The 14,132-nt window shown below is 42.5% G+C and overlaps 1 protein-coding gene across 1 annotated transcript; it reads right to left on the bottom strand.

The window, feature by feature from the left end:
* Window positions 1–3,660: 3,660 nt before the first annotated feature.
* Window positions 3,661–13,604, bottom strand: POLE4 (DNA polymerase epsilon 4, accessory subunit). The gene is made up of 4 exons (XM_004464336.4): window positions 13,361–13,604; window positions 12,790–12,874; window positions 12,068–12,109; window positions 3,661–3,989 (listed from the first exon to the last, which is right to left on the bottom strand). Exons 1-4 carry the CDS (start codon window positions 13,565–13,567, stop codon window positions 3,976–3,978), a joined length of 348 nt encoding a protein of 115 aa, XP_004464393.1. The 5' UTR covers window positions 13,568–13,604; the 3' UTR covers window positions 3,661–3,975.
* Between the last annotated feature and the right edge of the window lie 528 nt (window positions 13,605–14,132).

The following is a 14,132-nucleotide window of genomic DNA, read 5'->3' as shown; positions in this document are numbered from 1 at the left end:
CAAATAAGCACATGAAAAATGTTAAACATCACTAGTCATTAGGAAAATGCAACTTAAACCCACAATGAAATAACACTGAATACCTATTAGAATGGTTAACTTTTTTTTTTTTTAAGTTAACACTAAGTGCTGTCAAGAACACACAGTAAGTGGAAATCTCAAACATTTCTGATATAAATAAATACTACAGCCACTTTGGAAAAATTGGGCAATTTCTTTAAACACACATTTATAATAAGATTTAGCAATCCGACTCCTGGGTGATTTACCCAAGAGAAATGAAACTTTATGTTAAGGTAAGAATCTGTACATAAATATTTACAGCACCATTATTAATAATTGCACCAAACTGAAACAACCCAAATGTTCTTCACTTGGAGGATAAACAAATTGTGACACATACACTCCATACCATACTACCCAGCAATAAAAAGGACCCAACTGATATACACACTATGGATGAATCTCAAATGCATTATGCTAAAATAAAAGGCCAACTCAAAAGGTCACATACTGTATGATTCTACTGATATGACATTTTGGAGAAAGTATAGGGACAGGAAAGTTGTTGCCCTGTGCGAGGGACAGTGGGAGGAGTTAACTACAGAGGGGAAGCACGAGAGAATTTCTGTGGTGATGGAACTGTTCTAGATCTTGATTTCGATGATGATTATACGTGTTTATCAAAAGCCCCACCTGTACACTAAAAAGGATGAGTTTTATTGAAAATAAAGTCATTAAAGAAAATATGTCATATGGAAGAAACTTTGGAGAGACCCACTCAACTGATAAAAGAAAACTTAGTAAGGATAAATGATTAGCGCAAAAACATCGAAGGCCTTAGTGAGAGCAGTGGGATGAGAGCTGACGCCTCCTGATCCTCTTTTTTTTTTTAAAGACTTATTTATTTATTTAAATCTGCCCCCCGCCCCGGTTGTCTGTTCTCTGTGTCTATTTGCTGCGTCTTGTTTCTTTGTCCGCTTCTGTTGTTGTTCAGCTGCACGGGAAGTGTGGGCGGCGCCATTCCTGGGCAGGCTGCACTTTCTTTCCCACTAGGCGGCTCTCCTCACGGGTGCGCTCCTTGCGCGTGGGGCTCCTCTGCGGGGGATACCCCTGCGTGGCACGGCACTCCTTGCGCGCATCAGCACTGCGCATGGGCCAGCTCCACACAGGTCAAGGAGACCCAGGGTTTGAACCGCGGACTTCCCATATGGTAGCCGGACGCCCTAACCACTGGGCCAAGTCCGTTTCCCTGATCCTCTTTTAAGATCCTTTCCACCACAATATTTTCCAATTTTTTTTTAACCTGGACAATTAGTAAGAAATACATTGAAACGACTTTCTATTGCTGCCATAACAAATTACCAGACTTAACAACTTAAAACGACACACCCAGTTTCACAGTTCTGCAGGTCAGAAGCCTGACGCAGCATGGCCGATTCTCTGTTGATCTCACGAGATCAGAGTGAAGGTGTTGGCTGGCCTTGGCTCTCCAGTGGAGGGTCCAGGGGAGAATCCACCTCCAAGCTTATTCAGGTCGTTGGCAGATTGTTCCCTGGGGCCACAGCACTGAAGCATTTCCTTGCTGGCTGTCAGCCGGGGGTCATTCTCAGTTTCCTTGGCCCCTGGCCCCCTTCATCTTCAAACCCGGCAAGAGGACCGAGTCCTTTTTCATGCTTCAAACATCACTGACATCCTCTTGACCCTCACCTGGGAGAAAGTTCTGCCTTTAAGGGCTCATGTGACTGCATTATGCCAGTTCAAATAATCCAGGATAATCGATTTGAAAGTTAACTGATTAGTAACCTTAATTACATCAGCAACGTATCTTTTGCCATGTAACACCTTCACAGGTGTGACACCAAGAGGTAAAGTCCAGAGAGCCAAAATTCTGCCTACCACATATATAGTACACAATAACCTCATAAATGCACATATATAAGTAAAACAAAAATTAAACAAATTATACTTTCCCTTGCTAAATTCAATGTGTTGATGCTTTTATAATTATTTTTTAAATTTTTTTAAACTGGTGGCAACCCATTACATTGATTTCATGACCCACTGAGGGGCTGCAACCTGTAATCTGAGTTTATCTTGAAAAAAATCAAAATGCCTTTTTGTATTTCCATTTGTAAAAACCAGGGGCTCAGTATCAGGGTCTGTGTAATCCCTGAAATTTTGAGCGAAGTGTTATGGGGCTAATCACAAAGAAAAAAACAGACAAGTCAAGGTTGGAGATTTCTACAGGATACCTGGCCAATCCTACTCAAGGCTGTCAAGGTCATATAAAAACAAGGGAAGCCTGAAAAATTGTAATAGACCAGAGGAGACTGGGGAGACATGACAACTAAATGCAATGTGGTACCCTGGATTGGATCTTGAATCAGAAAAATGACATTAATGGAAAACTGGTGAAATACAAATAGTGTGGAGTTTAGTTAATGGCAATATACAAATGCCAGTGTCTTTATTTTGACAAATATGCCATGGTGATGTAAGATGTTAACAATGAGAGCCCTTGGTGAGGGGTACACAGAAACTCTGTACTACCTTTGTAACTTTTCTGTAAATCTAAGATTACTCTAGGGAAGCAGACTTGGCCCAATGGATAGGGCGTCCGTCTACCCCACGGGAGGTCCATGGTTCAAACCCCGGGCCTCCTTGACCCATGTGCAGCTGGCCCATGCGCAGTGCTGATGCACACAAGGAGTGCCCTGCCACGCAGGGGTGTCCCCCGCGTAGGGGAGCCCCACACACAAGGAGTGCGCCCCATAAGGAGAGCCGCCCAGCACGAAAGAAAGTGCAGCCTGCCCAAGAATGGTGCCACCCACAGGGAGAGCTGACACAGCAAGATGATGCAACAAAAAGAAACACAGATTCTCGGTGCCACTGATAAGGATAGAAGCGGTCACAGAAGAACACAGTGAATAGACACAGAGAGCAGACAATTGGAGGGGTGGGGCAAGATTACTCTAAAATTATAAGGTTACTTGAAAACTTTTACAAGACTGAGTGTCTGCATGGATATCTTCAAAGTGGTCCACAATCTAAAAATACTTAAGAACCACTGTCCCAAGCTTCCTGCTGCTTTCTCAGTACCCTGCCCTCCTTCCTAGTGACATGCTAGAAAAATGAAGAATAAAATAAATGGAAGGACTACGGTTTCAAATGGCTTCTAGGAAAGATTAGGAAGGTCTGAGCTGGGGCATTGCAGCTCTGCAGTCATGGGAGCAAGAACTAAAGCAGGATTATAAAACATGATTAGGGAAACAGACGTGGCTCAAGGAATTGGGCTTCCATCTACCACATAGGAGGTCTAGGGCTCAATACCTGGGCCTCCTGGTGAAGGCAAGCTGGCCCAAGCAGAGAGTTGGCCCAAGTAGAGAGTTGGCTCACACAGACATCTGGCACAGCAAGATGACCAAACAAAAAGAGACACAGAGGAGAGACAATAAGAGCTGCAGCAGATCAGGGAGCTGAGGTGGCACAAGAGAATGAGCCTCTCCCACTCCAGAAGGTCCCAGGATCGGTTCCCAGAGCTGCCTAATAAGAAATACAAGCAGACACAAAAGGACACACAGTGAACAGACACAGAGACCAGGCAACAGGGTGGAGGGGGTGGGGGAATAAATAAATCTTAAAAAGAAAACACATCTGTTGAAGTTGATCAGAAACCTTTATTTGGGTCCTCATTATGCATTAAACAAGTTATGCTAAACACTCTCTCCATCTCCGCCCCAAGAAGCAGCTGTATCCAGCCCCAAAATGGAAGACAGACACAAGGAGTGGAAGACCTTGTAGAGCAGTGGTAACAGCCGAGATCTTTGCTTGTGCTGGCTTTGGTGAAGGTGGAACAGGAAGAGTATGTAACTGCAATGTCCCAAAGACAGTATTCCGCAGAGCTGAGGCCTGCAGGACAGGCGCTGGCTGAAGGAAGCAGGTGAAGGCTCACAAAACTGCACAGTCCAGTAATCAATCCAAAGTACCTAGAAACACAAAGAGCGATGTGTAAAGCAAGGTGCCTCAAGAGCTAGATTAGTGTAACAAAGTGGAAGCTGCTTTTGAAATTGGCAGCCGTTCTCCAAGACCAAAATAGACGTTTTAAGGAATATCCATCCAAAAGATTCATGGAGAAAACATGTCATTACAGAAGGGTGAACCCTTGGTAATTAAGCGAACTGGTCTGGAGAGTTAGAATGAGACGTGGGAAAAGGGTTAAGTTGTTGTGTTGGTCAATAAACATTTGTGGAGACTATACAAGGGTGATACAAATAAAGAAAACAAGTTCTCTAAATTTCTTTTCCTTTTGATAACTGGTGTATATTTATAAAAATAAGTCTAAAGTGAGTACAGAAGGGGCTGCAGCAGACAGAGCCCATCTGCCTAGGAGAATCATGGGGAGGTTCCAGACTCCAACCCCAGGACCGACGGCGGAAGAGTAAGACATGAGGCTAAGAGGGGCTGATAGCCGCGGCACTGCATGAGGACTTGTCCCTGCTCCCACGGCGCTCCCTGCACACAGCATGCCCAGAGCACAGACATTTAAACCCAACTGGAAAAAAAAGCAGAGGGCTCTCCTCTGAAGAATTAAATGAACTATCTGATGAAAACTAGAGCAGCTTCTAAGAGTGCCAGCTCCCCACAGAAAAACCTTCACATCCTGGCCTCAGGGTCCCCAGCATAACATATGGTTATGATCCCAACCCTGCTCACTCTAAAATAAAGCTGTCGGGCAACAACTACCCTCCCCCCCACACACACATGACACACAGATTCCAAAGGACCTTCTTATTCCTTCATTCTTAAAGAGAATGGAAATCCAAATATCAGGCATTTGAAAGAAGCTTACATAGTAAAAAGAGACCTTAATTTATTTAAAAATAAAAATTAGGGGAGCAAATGTGGCTCAAGTGGTTGGGTATCGGCTTCCCACTTGGGAGGTCCTGGGTTTGGTTCCTGGTGCCTCCTAAAAAAACAAACAAACAACAAACAACAAGCAAGACATAAAAAACAACGCAGGGGAGCCAATGTGGCTCAGTGGTTAAGCACTGGTTTCCCACATAAGAGGTCCCAGATTCATTTCCTGGCCCCTGGTACCTATAAATTAATTAACTAATAAAAATTAAACAAGCTAGAATAAAACATAATTTAGGGGAAAGAAGAGTATATAAGAAAGATAAAGCAAAAACACATCCCTTTTTTTCCCCCAAAATAGCCTGTTTTTTTTTGTTATATGTACTTTTTTAAGGAGGTACCAGGGATTGAACCTGGGCCTCATACTTAGAAAGCAGGTGCTCAGCCACTTCAGCTACATCCGCTGCCCCCCTCTCATTTTGATAATGGCAAGTTCCTGCTAAGACCAACTTATGACAAAGCCAAATAAATTTTTTCTTAATCTTTCAAAAGTGAGTTCAAATGGGAAGTTTTATGCTTATATGTTACCACAATAAAAAATTTTTAAAAGACGATATTTACAACACAAAGAGTGAACCCTAATATAATCATTGACCATAGGTAATATAATTATAATACTATTGGTTCATCAGTTGTAACAAAGGTACCACACTAATGCAAAGTTTAATAACAGGAAAAAATGTGTGAAGAGGGGATTTATGGGAACTCTATACTTTCTGAATGATTTTTCTATAAACTTAAAACTGCTCTAATAAAAAATAATTAAGTAACTGGAAATAAAAAAAAATCTTTCAGGCACTGAAGAGCCATCAATAAATGCAAATCCAAAATCTAGAGAAGGAAAGAAAACAAAGTAAACCAGCCACCATTTGCCAATCCAAAAGATATAGCCAAGAAACTGGGCTGTGGTTTTACAAGCTGAGGGAACCAAGAGTCAAATCTCAGAGACTGCCTAAGTGGAGAAGTCTGATAATCCCCCTTTCTGTTAGCTGAAGCCTCACAAAGCTCCACCCTAAGATTAAGGCTGAACTGGAAATAAATCAGCCTGCTCACATACCAGCCTGAGTTTAGGTCACTAGTGACAATCACTGCCTCAAGCTTTGGATTTAGATTAAGGAGGTCTAGGATTGGTAATGCCTCCTAGGTGCCTTGCAGAAGCAAGTGAAAAATCTTCTTTGGAGCAAAGGAAACATGATACAGGGCTCAAATTATTCAACAAATAATTTTTTCAAGTACTTCTCAATAGAAACAGTGGAAATACAGTAGAACGACAGCTTTAATGTGCTAAAATGAAGTAACTTCATACCTAGAATTCTACATTCACCAAAATATCCTTTAACAATGAAAATAAAGGCATTTTCAGACAAAAAAAAAAGAAATGCAAAAAACAAGAGTCAACTACCAGAAGATTCAAGACTAAAGGGAATTCTAAAGGATATACTTCAGGAAGAAAATGATCACTAAGAGTGATCAGGGATACAAAAAGGAAATAAGAGTACACAACTTCCTAACTAGTAGAAGAAAAAAAAATGAATAATAAAAAATAATCCAAAAGAAGGCAAAACATTAAGAAATAAATTAATTAAACATAAAACAGGCAAGTAGAAAATACAAAATAATATGACAGCTTTAAACCCAAGTATATCACTAATTGACTTAAACATAAATGGACTAAATGCTTCAGTAGAAAAACAAAAACTATTCATCTAAATTAAAACAAAACAATCCAAGTATATACCATTTAAAAAGACATGGTGAGAAGCAGATGTCACTCAAGCAAATCCAGCAAATATAAAAAGGCTAATATACCATAACCAACTTAGGTTTATATCAGAGAAGCAAGTTGGCTTAACATTAGCAAATCAGTGCAATTCAATACACTACAGAAAAATCCTATGATTATCTCCTTAGGTGCGGAACTAGCCTTTGATAAAAAGCAATATTCATTCAGGACTGAAAGTCTTAGCAAAATAGAAATAGAAGGCATCTTCCTTAATTTGTTCAAATGAATCTACAAAAAACCTACAGTAAACATAACAATTACTGGTAAATAATGAAAGCCTTCCCTTTGAATAAAATGCCTGCTATCACCTCTTCTATTCAACATTACACTAGAGATTCTCGCCAGTGCAGTCTGACGAGAAAAAAAGAAATTAGAAGGTAAGAACTGGAAAGAACTTCACAAACTCTTCATTATTTGGCAGATGATACTTTAGTGTAATTAAGGAAATCCAAAAGAATCAACAGATAAATCATTAGAATTAATGAGTTGAGCAAGATGCTAGATGCAAAATTGAAGTACAAAATCCATTATCTTTCCATATACTAGCAACATTGAAAAGATGAAATTTTTTCAGAAAAGATACCATTAATAATAGCACTGAAAATATTAAGTACTTAGAGGGAAGCAAAATCTAACAAAATGTGTTTAAGATCTCTTCAGGTACAATTAAATTTTATTGTAAAATATTAGAGAAGACTGAAAACGGTGGCATAGACATCTGCACACTGATGGTTATAGCAGCATTATTCATGATTGCCAAAAGCTGGAAACAACCCAGGTGCCCATCAACAAATGAATGGATAAACAAACTGACCTATTCACACAACGGAATATTAGGCAGCGGTAAGAAGAAATGAAGTCATAAAGCATATGACAACATGGACGAAACTGGAGGACATTATGTTGAGTGAAGCAAACCAGACACAAAAGGAAAATACTGTATGATTGCACTACTATGAACCAAATATACTGTGTAACATATTGTATGATTCAAAAAAAAAATTTTATAGATATCCAGTATATTTAACTGAGAAATGTATGTTTTTATTCAACTGTGTCTTCTTTTTAGTTTTTAATTGTTTATATTTCAATTATTAAATGTACAAAATAAAGTTTAAAAAAAGAATAATCATGCATAAAATACAGGATTCTCATATACCATATTATTTTGACTGTGAATTTTAAAAACGTTTAATTAAAAACAAAAAACAAAGTGATCTATAGAATAATGCAATCCCAATCAATATCCCTTTGTGTGGAATTTGACAGATTCTAAAATGTACATGAAAGACAAAGGGTCCAAAATAACCATGACACTTAAAGAAAGAACAACGTGGAAAGACTTGCTCTCTCAGATAATTGAACTGCAATGTGGTAGTGACATGGCAATAGGCAAACAGATCAATGGGCGGGAATAAACAGAAAGCCCAGAAATGGTCTTGATTTATGACAAAGGTGATACTGAAGAGCAGTAACAAAATGATATCTAAATAAGAAAAACATAAAATAAAATTGGGCTCTTACTTCAATCTAATATGCAAAAAACTTAATTCCAGTTTTGTGAAAGACAAACTATAAAGGTTTTAGCATAAATGAGAAAGTCTTTATGACTTCTGGGTATGGAAAAATTTCTCAAAAGGGACACAAATAGCACTAGCTATAAAGGAAAAAACTGATATGTTTGACAACCTCAAATTAAGAACTCTTGTTTATCAAAAGATATCCTAAAGAATGAAAAAGCAGGCCATAAACTGGGAAAAGACATTTGCTTCTCACACAATGAAAAAGATTTATACCCAGAATATATAAAACACTACTATAAATAAACCAGAAAAAGGACAGAATATCCATCAGGAAGGAAGGACAGGGCAAAAAAAAAGATGGGAATTATTATATACTGCTAGCTGGGGTGTGAACTGATATAGCCACTTTGGAACACAGTTCAGTAGTAAAAATGGAGATACATGCACACTATTTATCTCATTTCCCAGTTATTTTATGTGTTTTATACACATACATAGATACCACAGAGAAACATGTACAAGAATATTCATAGCAAATTGTGCATAATAGCCCAGAATAAAAAAAAATAGAAGTTATCTAAAAATCAACAATGAAAGGACTCAAATGAGGTACTGTCAATGCCATGCCAAACAGCAAAGAAATGGAACAAACTAGAGCTATGTGCACCCACAGAAATGAATCTCACAAAGGTATTAAGCTTAACAAAATGGCGATGAGCCAGACACTGACCAACAAATACATATGGTTTGGTTCCATTTGTAGAAAGTTCAAAAAACCTAAAACTAAACCCTAGTATTTGAGGATGCATGCTAACGTGGTAAAACTATTAGGGAAAAAAAAAGGAAAAAAAGCAAGGAATTAAGACAAAGTCAGGATACACTTGCATGAGGAAGGGGAGTGGGGAGAGGTATGATGATAAAAGACAATGTGTAAGGCCTCTGAAAGCTGACAATTTTCATCTCTTAGCCTCCTTGGTGGTTGGTTATAAGGGTGTTCATTTTATAATTATTCACTGAGCTTACATTTGTCTCATGTTACATTTCATAAGGAAATGTTTAGAAAATAAACATATATACATATTTGCATGAAGTATCAAGATTACAAAAGAAACATTACTTATAGTTGCCTGAAGGGAGGAGAACTGTGTGAGGGACTGAGGGTAAAGGCAGACTTCACAGTACTGATTTTCAACTTCTCCACTTATCCTATAGATAAAACATGGAAGATTTAATCATCATAAAATGTAAATGTTAGCCCTGACAATATCAACGTACAAGCATAGATGACACAAACAGAGCTAGAAGTGGGCAAAGGGGGCAGAAAGAAAAGGACAGATGTACTAACAGTCTCACCTTATAAAGTGGGAAATCAATACTATTGAAAGTTGAGCATAACAAAAAAGAAGATATTTTAGCATATAAGTATATTTAGCATAAAGGTAACAAAGGAATTAAAAATAGTGATACAACTACCAAATCAGAAAGGAGGGGGGGAATTTACTGGGTGCCATAGGTTAGCCAAATTTCCACCTGTCCTAGCAGGAAGTCAAAAAATGCCTACAGTAGATAAATCAAAGGATAAGCATATTATTTATAAATTTAAATAACCACCTGAAAAGCTAAAAGCAGGAACACCCAAGAGTGGCAAAGGGCAGCAGCTGCATCTCATAAGCCTTAGATTTTTCAAGCATGGACATATAATACCTCGATTAAAAAAGAAGAACAAGTACCTACTTAGAACAAACACATTTACGGACATGAAGAACATTTCTTTTACAAGGGAAAATATAATACAGAGCTAAGACAGCCAAAACTGAGATTTGTCAATGCAGAACAGAGCAGAGGGATTCAATTACTGAGATTAATGGAGTGGAGGATGAAGATACACACATTGACCACTCCATAAATGGCCAAATATTAAAAATCCAAGCTAAGCACTATTCCATGTTAGAGACTAGAGTCTAGAAGAAGAGACCAATCAAATATACACTGAACAATTAAACAATATAAGGCAAAGGCTAGATGGTATAAGAAGTTCCCATACTGTGTAAGAAAAGAATAAACTACTTGAAAGCTGGTGTTGGCATGGAATGCAAAGAGGAAGAGCTAAGCCAAATTGACCTTGGATATGAGGAGAGCCACAGGGAAGGAAAGTGTGGAGGGGAAATCCACCTAAGATCCTTTCACTTCTATTCCCAGCACCCACCAATTTATTATCCACTGGGCAGCAGTATTATCTTCTTAAAACTCAAATTTGATCATATCACTCATATCTTAGAAAAGCTGGTAATTAAATCTGAACAGGTAAAGCAGACTCCAAACATTTTTGTTTGGAGAACTTACAGGAAGTCAGTCACAGGAAGTTGACTGCCTTCAGTAGGCAACTAGCAAAACAAGTATTATTCTTAAGAAAAATGAGCAGGCTAAAGACAGATCTACAAATTTTAAGTAAAAGCAATCTAGGATTGAAGCTGGCCATGGGACTAAGTAAGAAAGCAAGTAACTAAAAGACATTTAAAAGATATATAAAAAGGGCCAATGCCCTAGGTTAAGAAGGAGATGAAGCACAAAGGAGTAAAAAGATTGAAATAAATAAATCAAGAAAACAATTCTGGAAGGTAATGAGTCTTGAAGGAGGTAATGAGAACACCATGGCAGGCTGAAGAAGAGAATGAACTGAAGGCATATGGCTTTCAAAAAAGCTATGAAATCAAAATTAAGTGTAGGGAAGAGTGAGCTGATCAGATTTAGGAATTAAGGAGCAGAAACAGTTCTGAAAGGAGGTAGATACAATAAGGTATTTCAAATATTTACTATTTCAGTGACAAGATTTAGGCAGAACACAGTCATTATCTAAAATTCTTAAGAACAAGAAGAGACAGGCAAGTATATAATTTCATTTCATTGAAATAAGCAATTTACACAGATTGTTGAAGAAAAAGGAACAAAAAGGGACCCTTTAAGTGTTGGCAGTAGTTTCAGATCTTTAGCATGAGGGTTAGGGAGAAGATTTCTATCTAGGGATGGAAATCAAAGTATGAATCAAGCTTCTGAATCCACCATCCACTGGGTCTTTTTATTTCCTCCCATTTCCTTATGCTTAGCAATTTTGAGGTCCAAGTTCTAACTCCCTATAGGAAAGGGTTAAGTTTAATTTTCACAGAGGGGAAGCCAGAGCCGGCAGAGCCCTTGGAGAAGGGAGGGAAAGGGGTTCTAGTAGCTGTGGTGGGCCAAGAATTTGAGAAGTGGTGCCCAAATGAGGGGGGCCAATGGTGAGAAGTGAGGGTGGGGCCAAAGCAAGAGGTGCCACTGGTGAGTGCTGGAGGCAGGGCCAGAAGTGGAAGTAGTGCCAAATTTGAAAAGGAGGCCAGGAGGGAAAGCGGCTGGGCCTTCCCAGCCCAGCTGAGTGAGGGACAACTGAGAGCAGAGTGAGGAAACTTAGATGTCTTGGATAGGCTGTAACCCCTGAAGTACCCAATCACTGGGGACCAGGGGAGGGACCCGCATATTAGGTTTAGGTGCTAAACATCACTCGTTGTTTGGCTCCCCGGCCACGTTATCCAGCTCGCAAGCCCATTCTTGCAAAATTGTTAATAAAATTGTTTTCTCCTCCACAATCAGATGAGCTTTTGTTTTCTTACAGGTGCAGCTTTCTTTCTAACACTCCCCAAGGAAGGAAACAATCACCCTAGATTATGCAAGTCAGTTTTCCCTATCCTAATACGAATAAGAGAGAAAGAATTATCCCTACACAAACAAGGAAGAACCAGGCACCCACTTTATAAGGTTCTGAACTCTGAATCATGTAGCATCAAAGAGATTACCCATTGACAAGAGAACTCACCTTCTAGAAAAGCAAATTCATCCACAGCTTCTATTGCATTATCTGAAAAACAAGGTAAAGGGACACCTGACTAATGTGACTTGGACATCAGCCCAAAACATCATAACCCACACAATGAAGGGCATATGGCTTCATGCAAATGCTGGCGTTTATAAAACGTGCCCTTCTAGTCTTGGGCCTGAACTTGAGATCCATTTCTACTCCACCATCAACTCTTATACATCAGCTGTGTCTCCACAAGAATAACAAAAGTCAGGGCATACACTGTCGGGAGAGGAGAGAGGGATGAGTGGGAGAAAGCGACCCTCCTACAATCCTGGTTTAAACCTAAATTTATCCTCTTTGCTCTCAAAGTCATCAGAGAAGAGTTCGGCAACACAGTAGGGAGTGAGGAAATGATATATGAAAGCTTACACCAGGGCAGAGCATTATGGGCCAGGCAGAAATCAAACCCATAGTTCCTAGAGGAGAATGAAATGTCAAGCCTGGTAAAACAGGGCAGAGGATGTAAAGGGTATAGGTCTGCTTTGGAAACCCTTAGCTCTTTCATCCAGTCACCCCAAGCCCAGACTAAACGCACTGTGGCACGGCGACAGGAAGACGTGAAGGTGAGAAGCCGCTGTGGCGCCCCTCGTGGCACAGGACGCCTCCTCAGCCAGGGAAAGGGGCAGCCCCGTCCACCCCTCCCTTGGCCGCCCCCAGAGAGCACAGTGGCACTCTACCCAAATCTCTCCTCTGGAGTGTCTTCCTTTTCCCTTGTTGAGCACAGCAGTAGGCATCTTTCGCGATGGTCTCCACAAACAGTTCCTGTGAAGTCAACAAGGAGAGTTTATCCGTGGGTTCCAGCACAGTTCCTGCGAGCGCTGTCGTCCCAGCGTGAGGGGACCGAGCGGGGGCAGCTCTGCTGCGTGGACGGGGAGGTGCTCAGGGAAGTGAGAGGCGGCCCCGGACGTCACGGTGTACTCCTCTGCCCCCTCGCCTAGTAGCCCAGAACCGCACGTCCCTCCTCCCTTCCTCGCAAACCCACCCCGCTCCTGACTCCTACAAGTTCTGTCCAGACACCGGAAATGCACATACAGCCAGTGCCAGATGTGGCAACAAAGCAACACAACTCCGGTGGGGGTCCGCCCGTTCACACTCCCGCCGCAGGACCCGGCCCCGCACGGCTCCGGCTCTCAGCAACGCCCGCCCCGCCCCCGCGCCGAAGCCGCGCCCCGCCGCCCCGCCCCTCGCCGCCCTCCCGCCCCCGCCCCACCCCAGCCCCCGGGGCGGGGCCCCGCGCTCGCGCCGCACCGCCGCTCGGGCCAGAATGAAGATGGCTTCCTGTCCCGCGAGCGTCACGTCGGGGTCCGCCTTCACCAAGGCCTTCACGCGCGCCAGAGGCAGCCTCGAGAGACGAGCCCCGGGCGCGCTCGTCGGGGCCGGCGGCGGCGGAGCTGCCGCCTCCCCCCCAGGCCCCTCCTCTTCCCGGGGAGACCCGCTCCCAGCCGCCGCCGCCATCCCGGGCCCGAGCGTGCTGCGCGCGGCCGCCGGCTGTGCGCGCGCACGCGGCGCCGGCCCCTTCCCGCGCCGGCCGGAGGCCACGCCCCCACGTGGCACTTGGCCCCTCCCCTCGCGGGCCGGGGCGCCCCGGAATCTCTGACGGCGGGCGCCGGGTTGGCGGCTTCGGGGTTGCCCACTGCCCCTGGGCTCTAGGTGACTCGTGGGGGTTCCCTAGTGACCCTCCGGCGCGACCCGGCCCAGTTAGGCCCAAGCACCGCCCCGTAGTAAAAATGGTGGCCCGGCCGAGCTGTTGCTCGGGAAAGCGCCCAGGTGTGGAGGAGCCCCGAACCGTCGGCGAGTGGGTCTCCGTGGATACAGAGTCACTCAGGGCGAGAAGGGGCCCGGGACCCCGAGAGGGCCCAGCATCCGGGGCAGAGGGTCTCTGGCGGCCGCGCGATCCCGAGCGGCTCTGAGGAGAACACGTTTCACGAGCTCTTGAAGGAGGGGTCGGGCAGATAGGAGTTCTATCTAGGCGGAGGACAGCGCGGGAGAAGGGCGCGGACGCTGCAGAGCGCCAAGTTGT

This window comes from Dasypus novemcinctus, chromosome 17 (genome assembly GCF_030445035.2).
Source record: "Dasypus novemcinctus isolate mDasNov1 chromosome 17, mDasNov1.1.hap2, whole genome shotgun sequence".
Classification (NCBI taxonomy): Eukaryota; Metazoa; Chordata; class Mammalia; order Cingulata; family Dasypodidae; genus Dasypus; species Dasypus novemcinctus.
Note: the sequence above shows the minus strand (reverse complement) of the source record. Positions and strands in the feature narration are given on the sequence as shown.

Bases quoted from the DNA above. Each gene is read 5' to 3' on its own strand.
- POLE4 (XM_004464336.4), bottom strand. From the start codon at position 13,567: ATGGCGGCGGCGGCTGGGAGCGGGTCTCCCCGGGAAGAGGAGGGGCCT. The intron at 12,875-13,360 runs GTGCGGCGCGAG...TTGACTTCACAG, and splicing joins TCATTCTGGCCCGAGCGGCG to GAACTGTTTGTGGAGACCAT. The intron at 12,110-12,789 runs GTAGAGTGCCAC...CTTGTTTTTCAG, and splicing joins ACTCCAGAGGAGAGATTTGG to ATAATGCAATAGAAGCTGTG.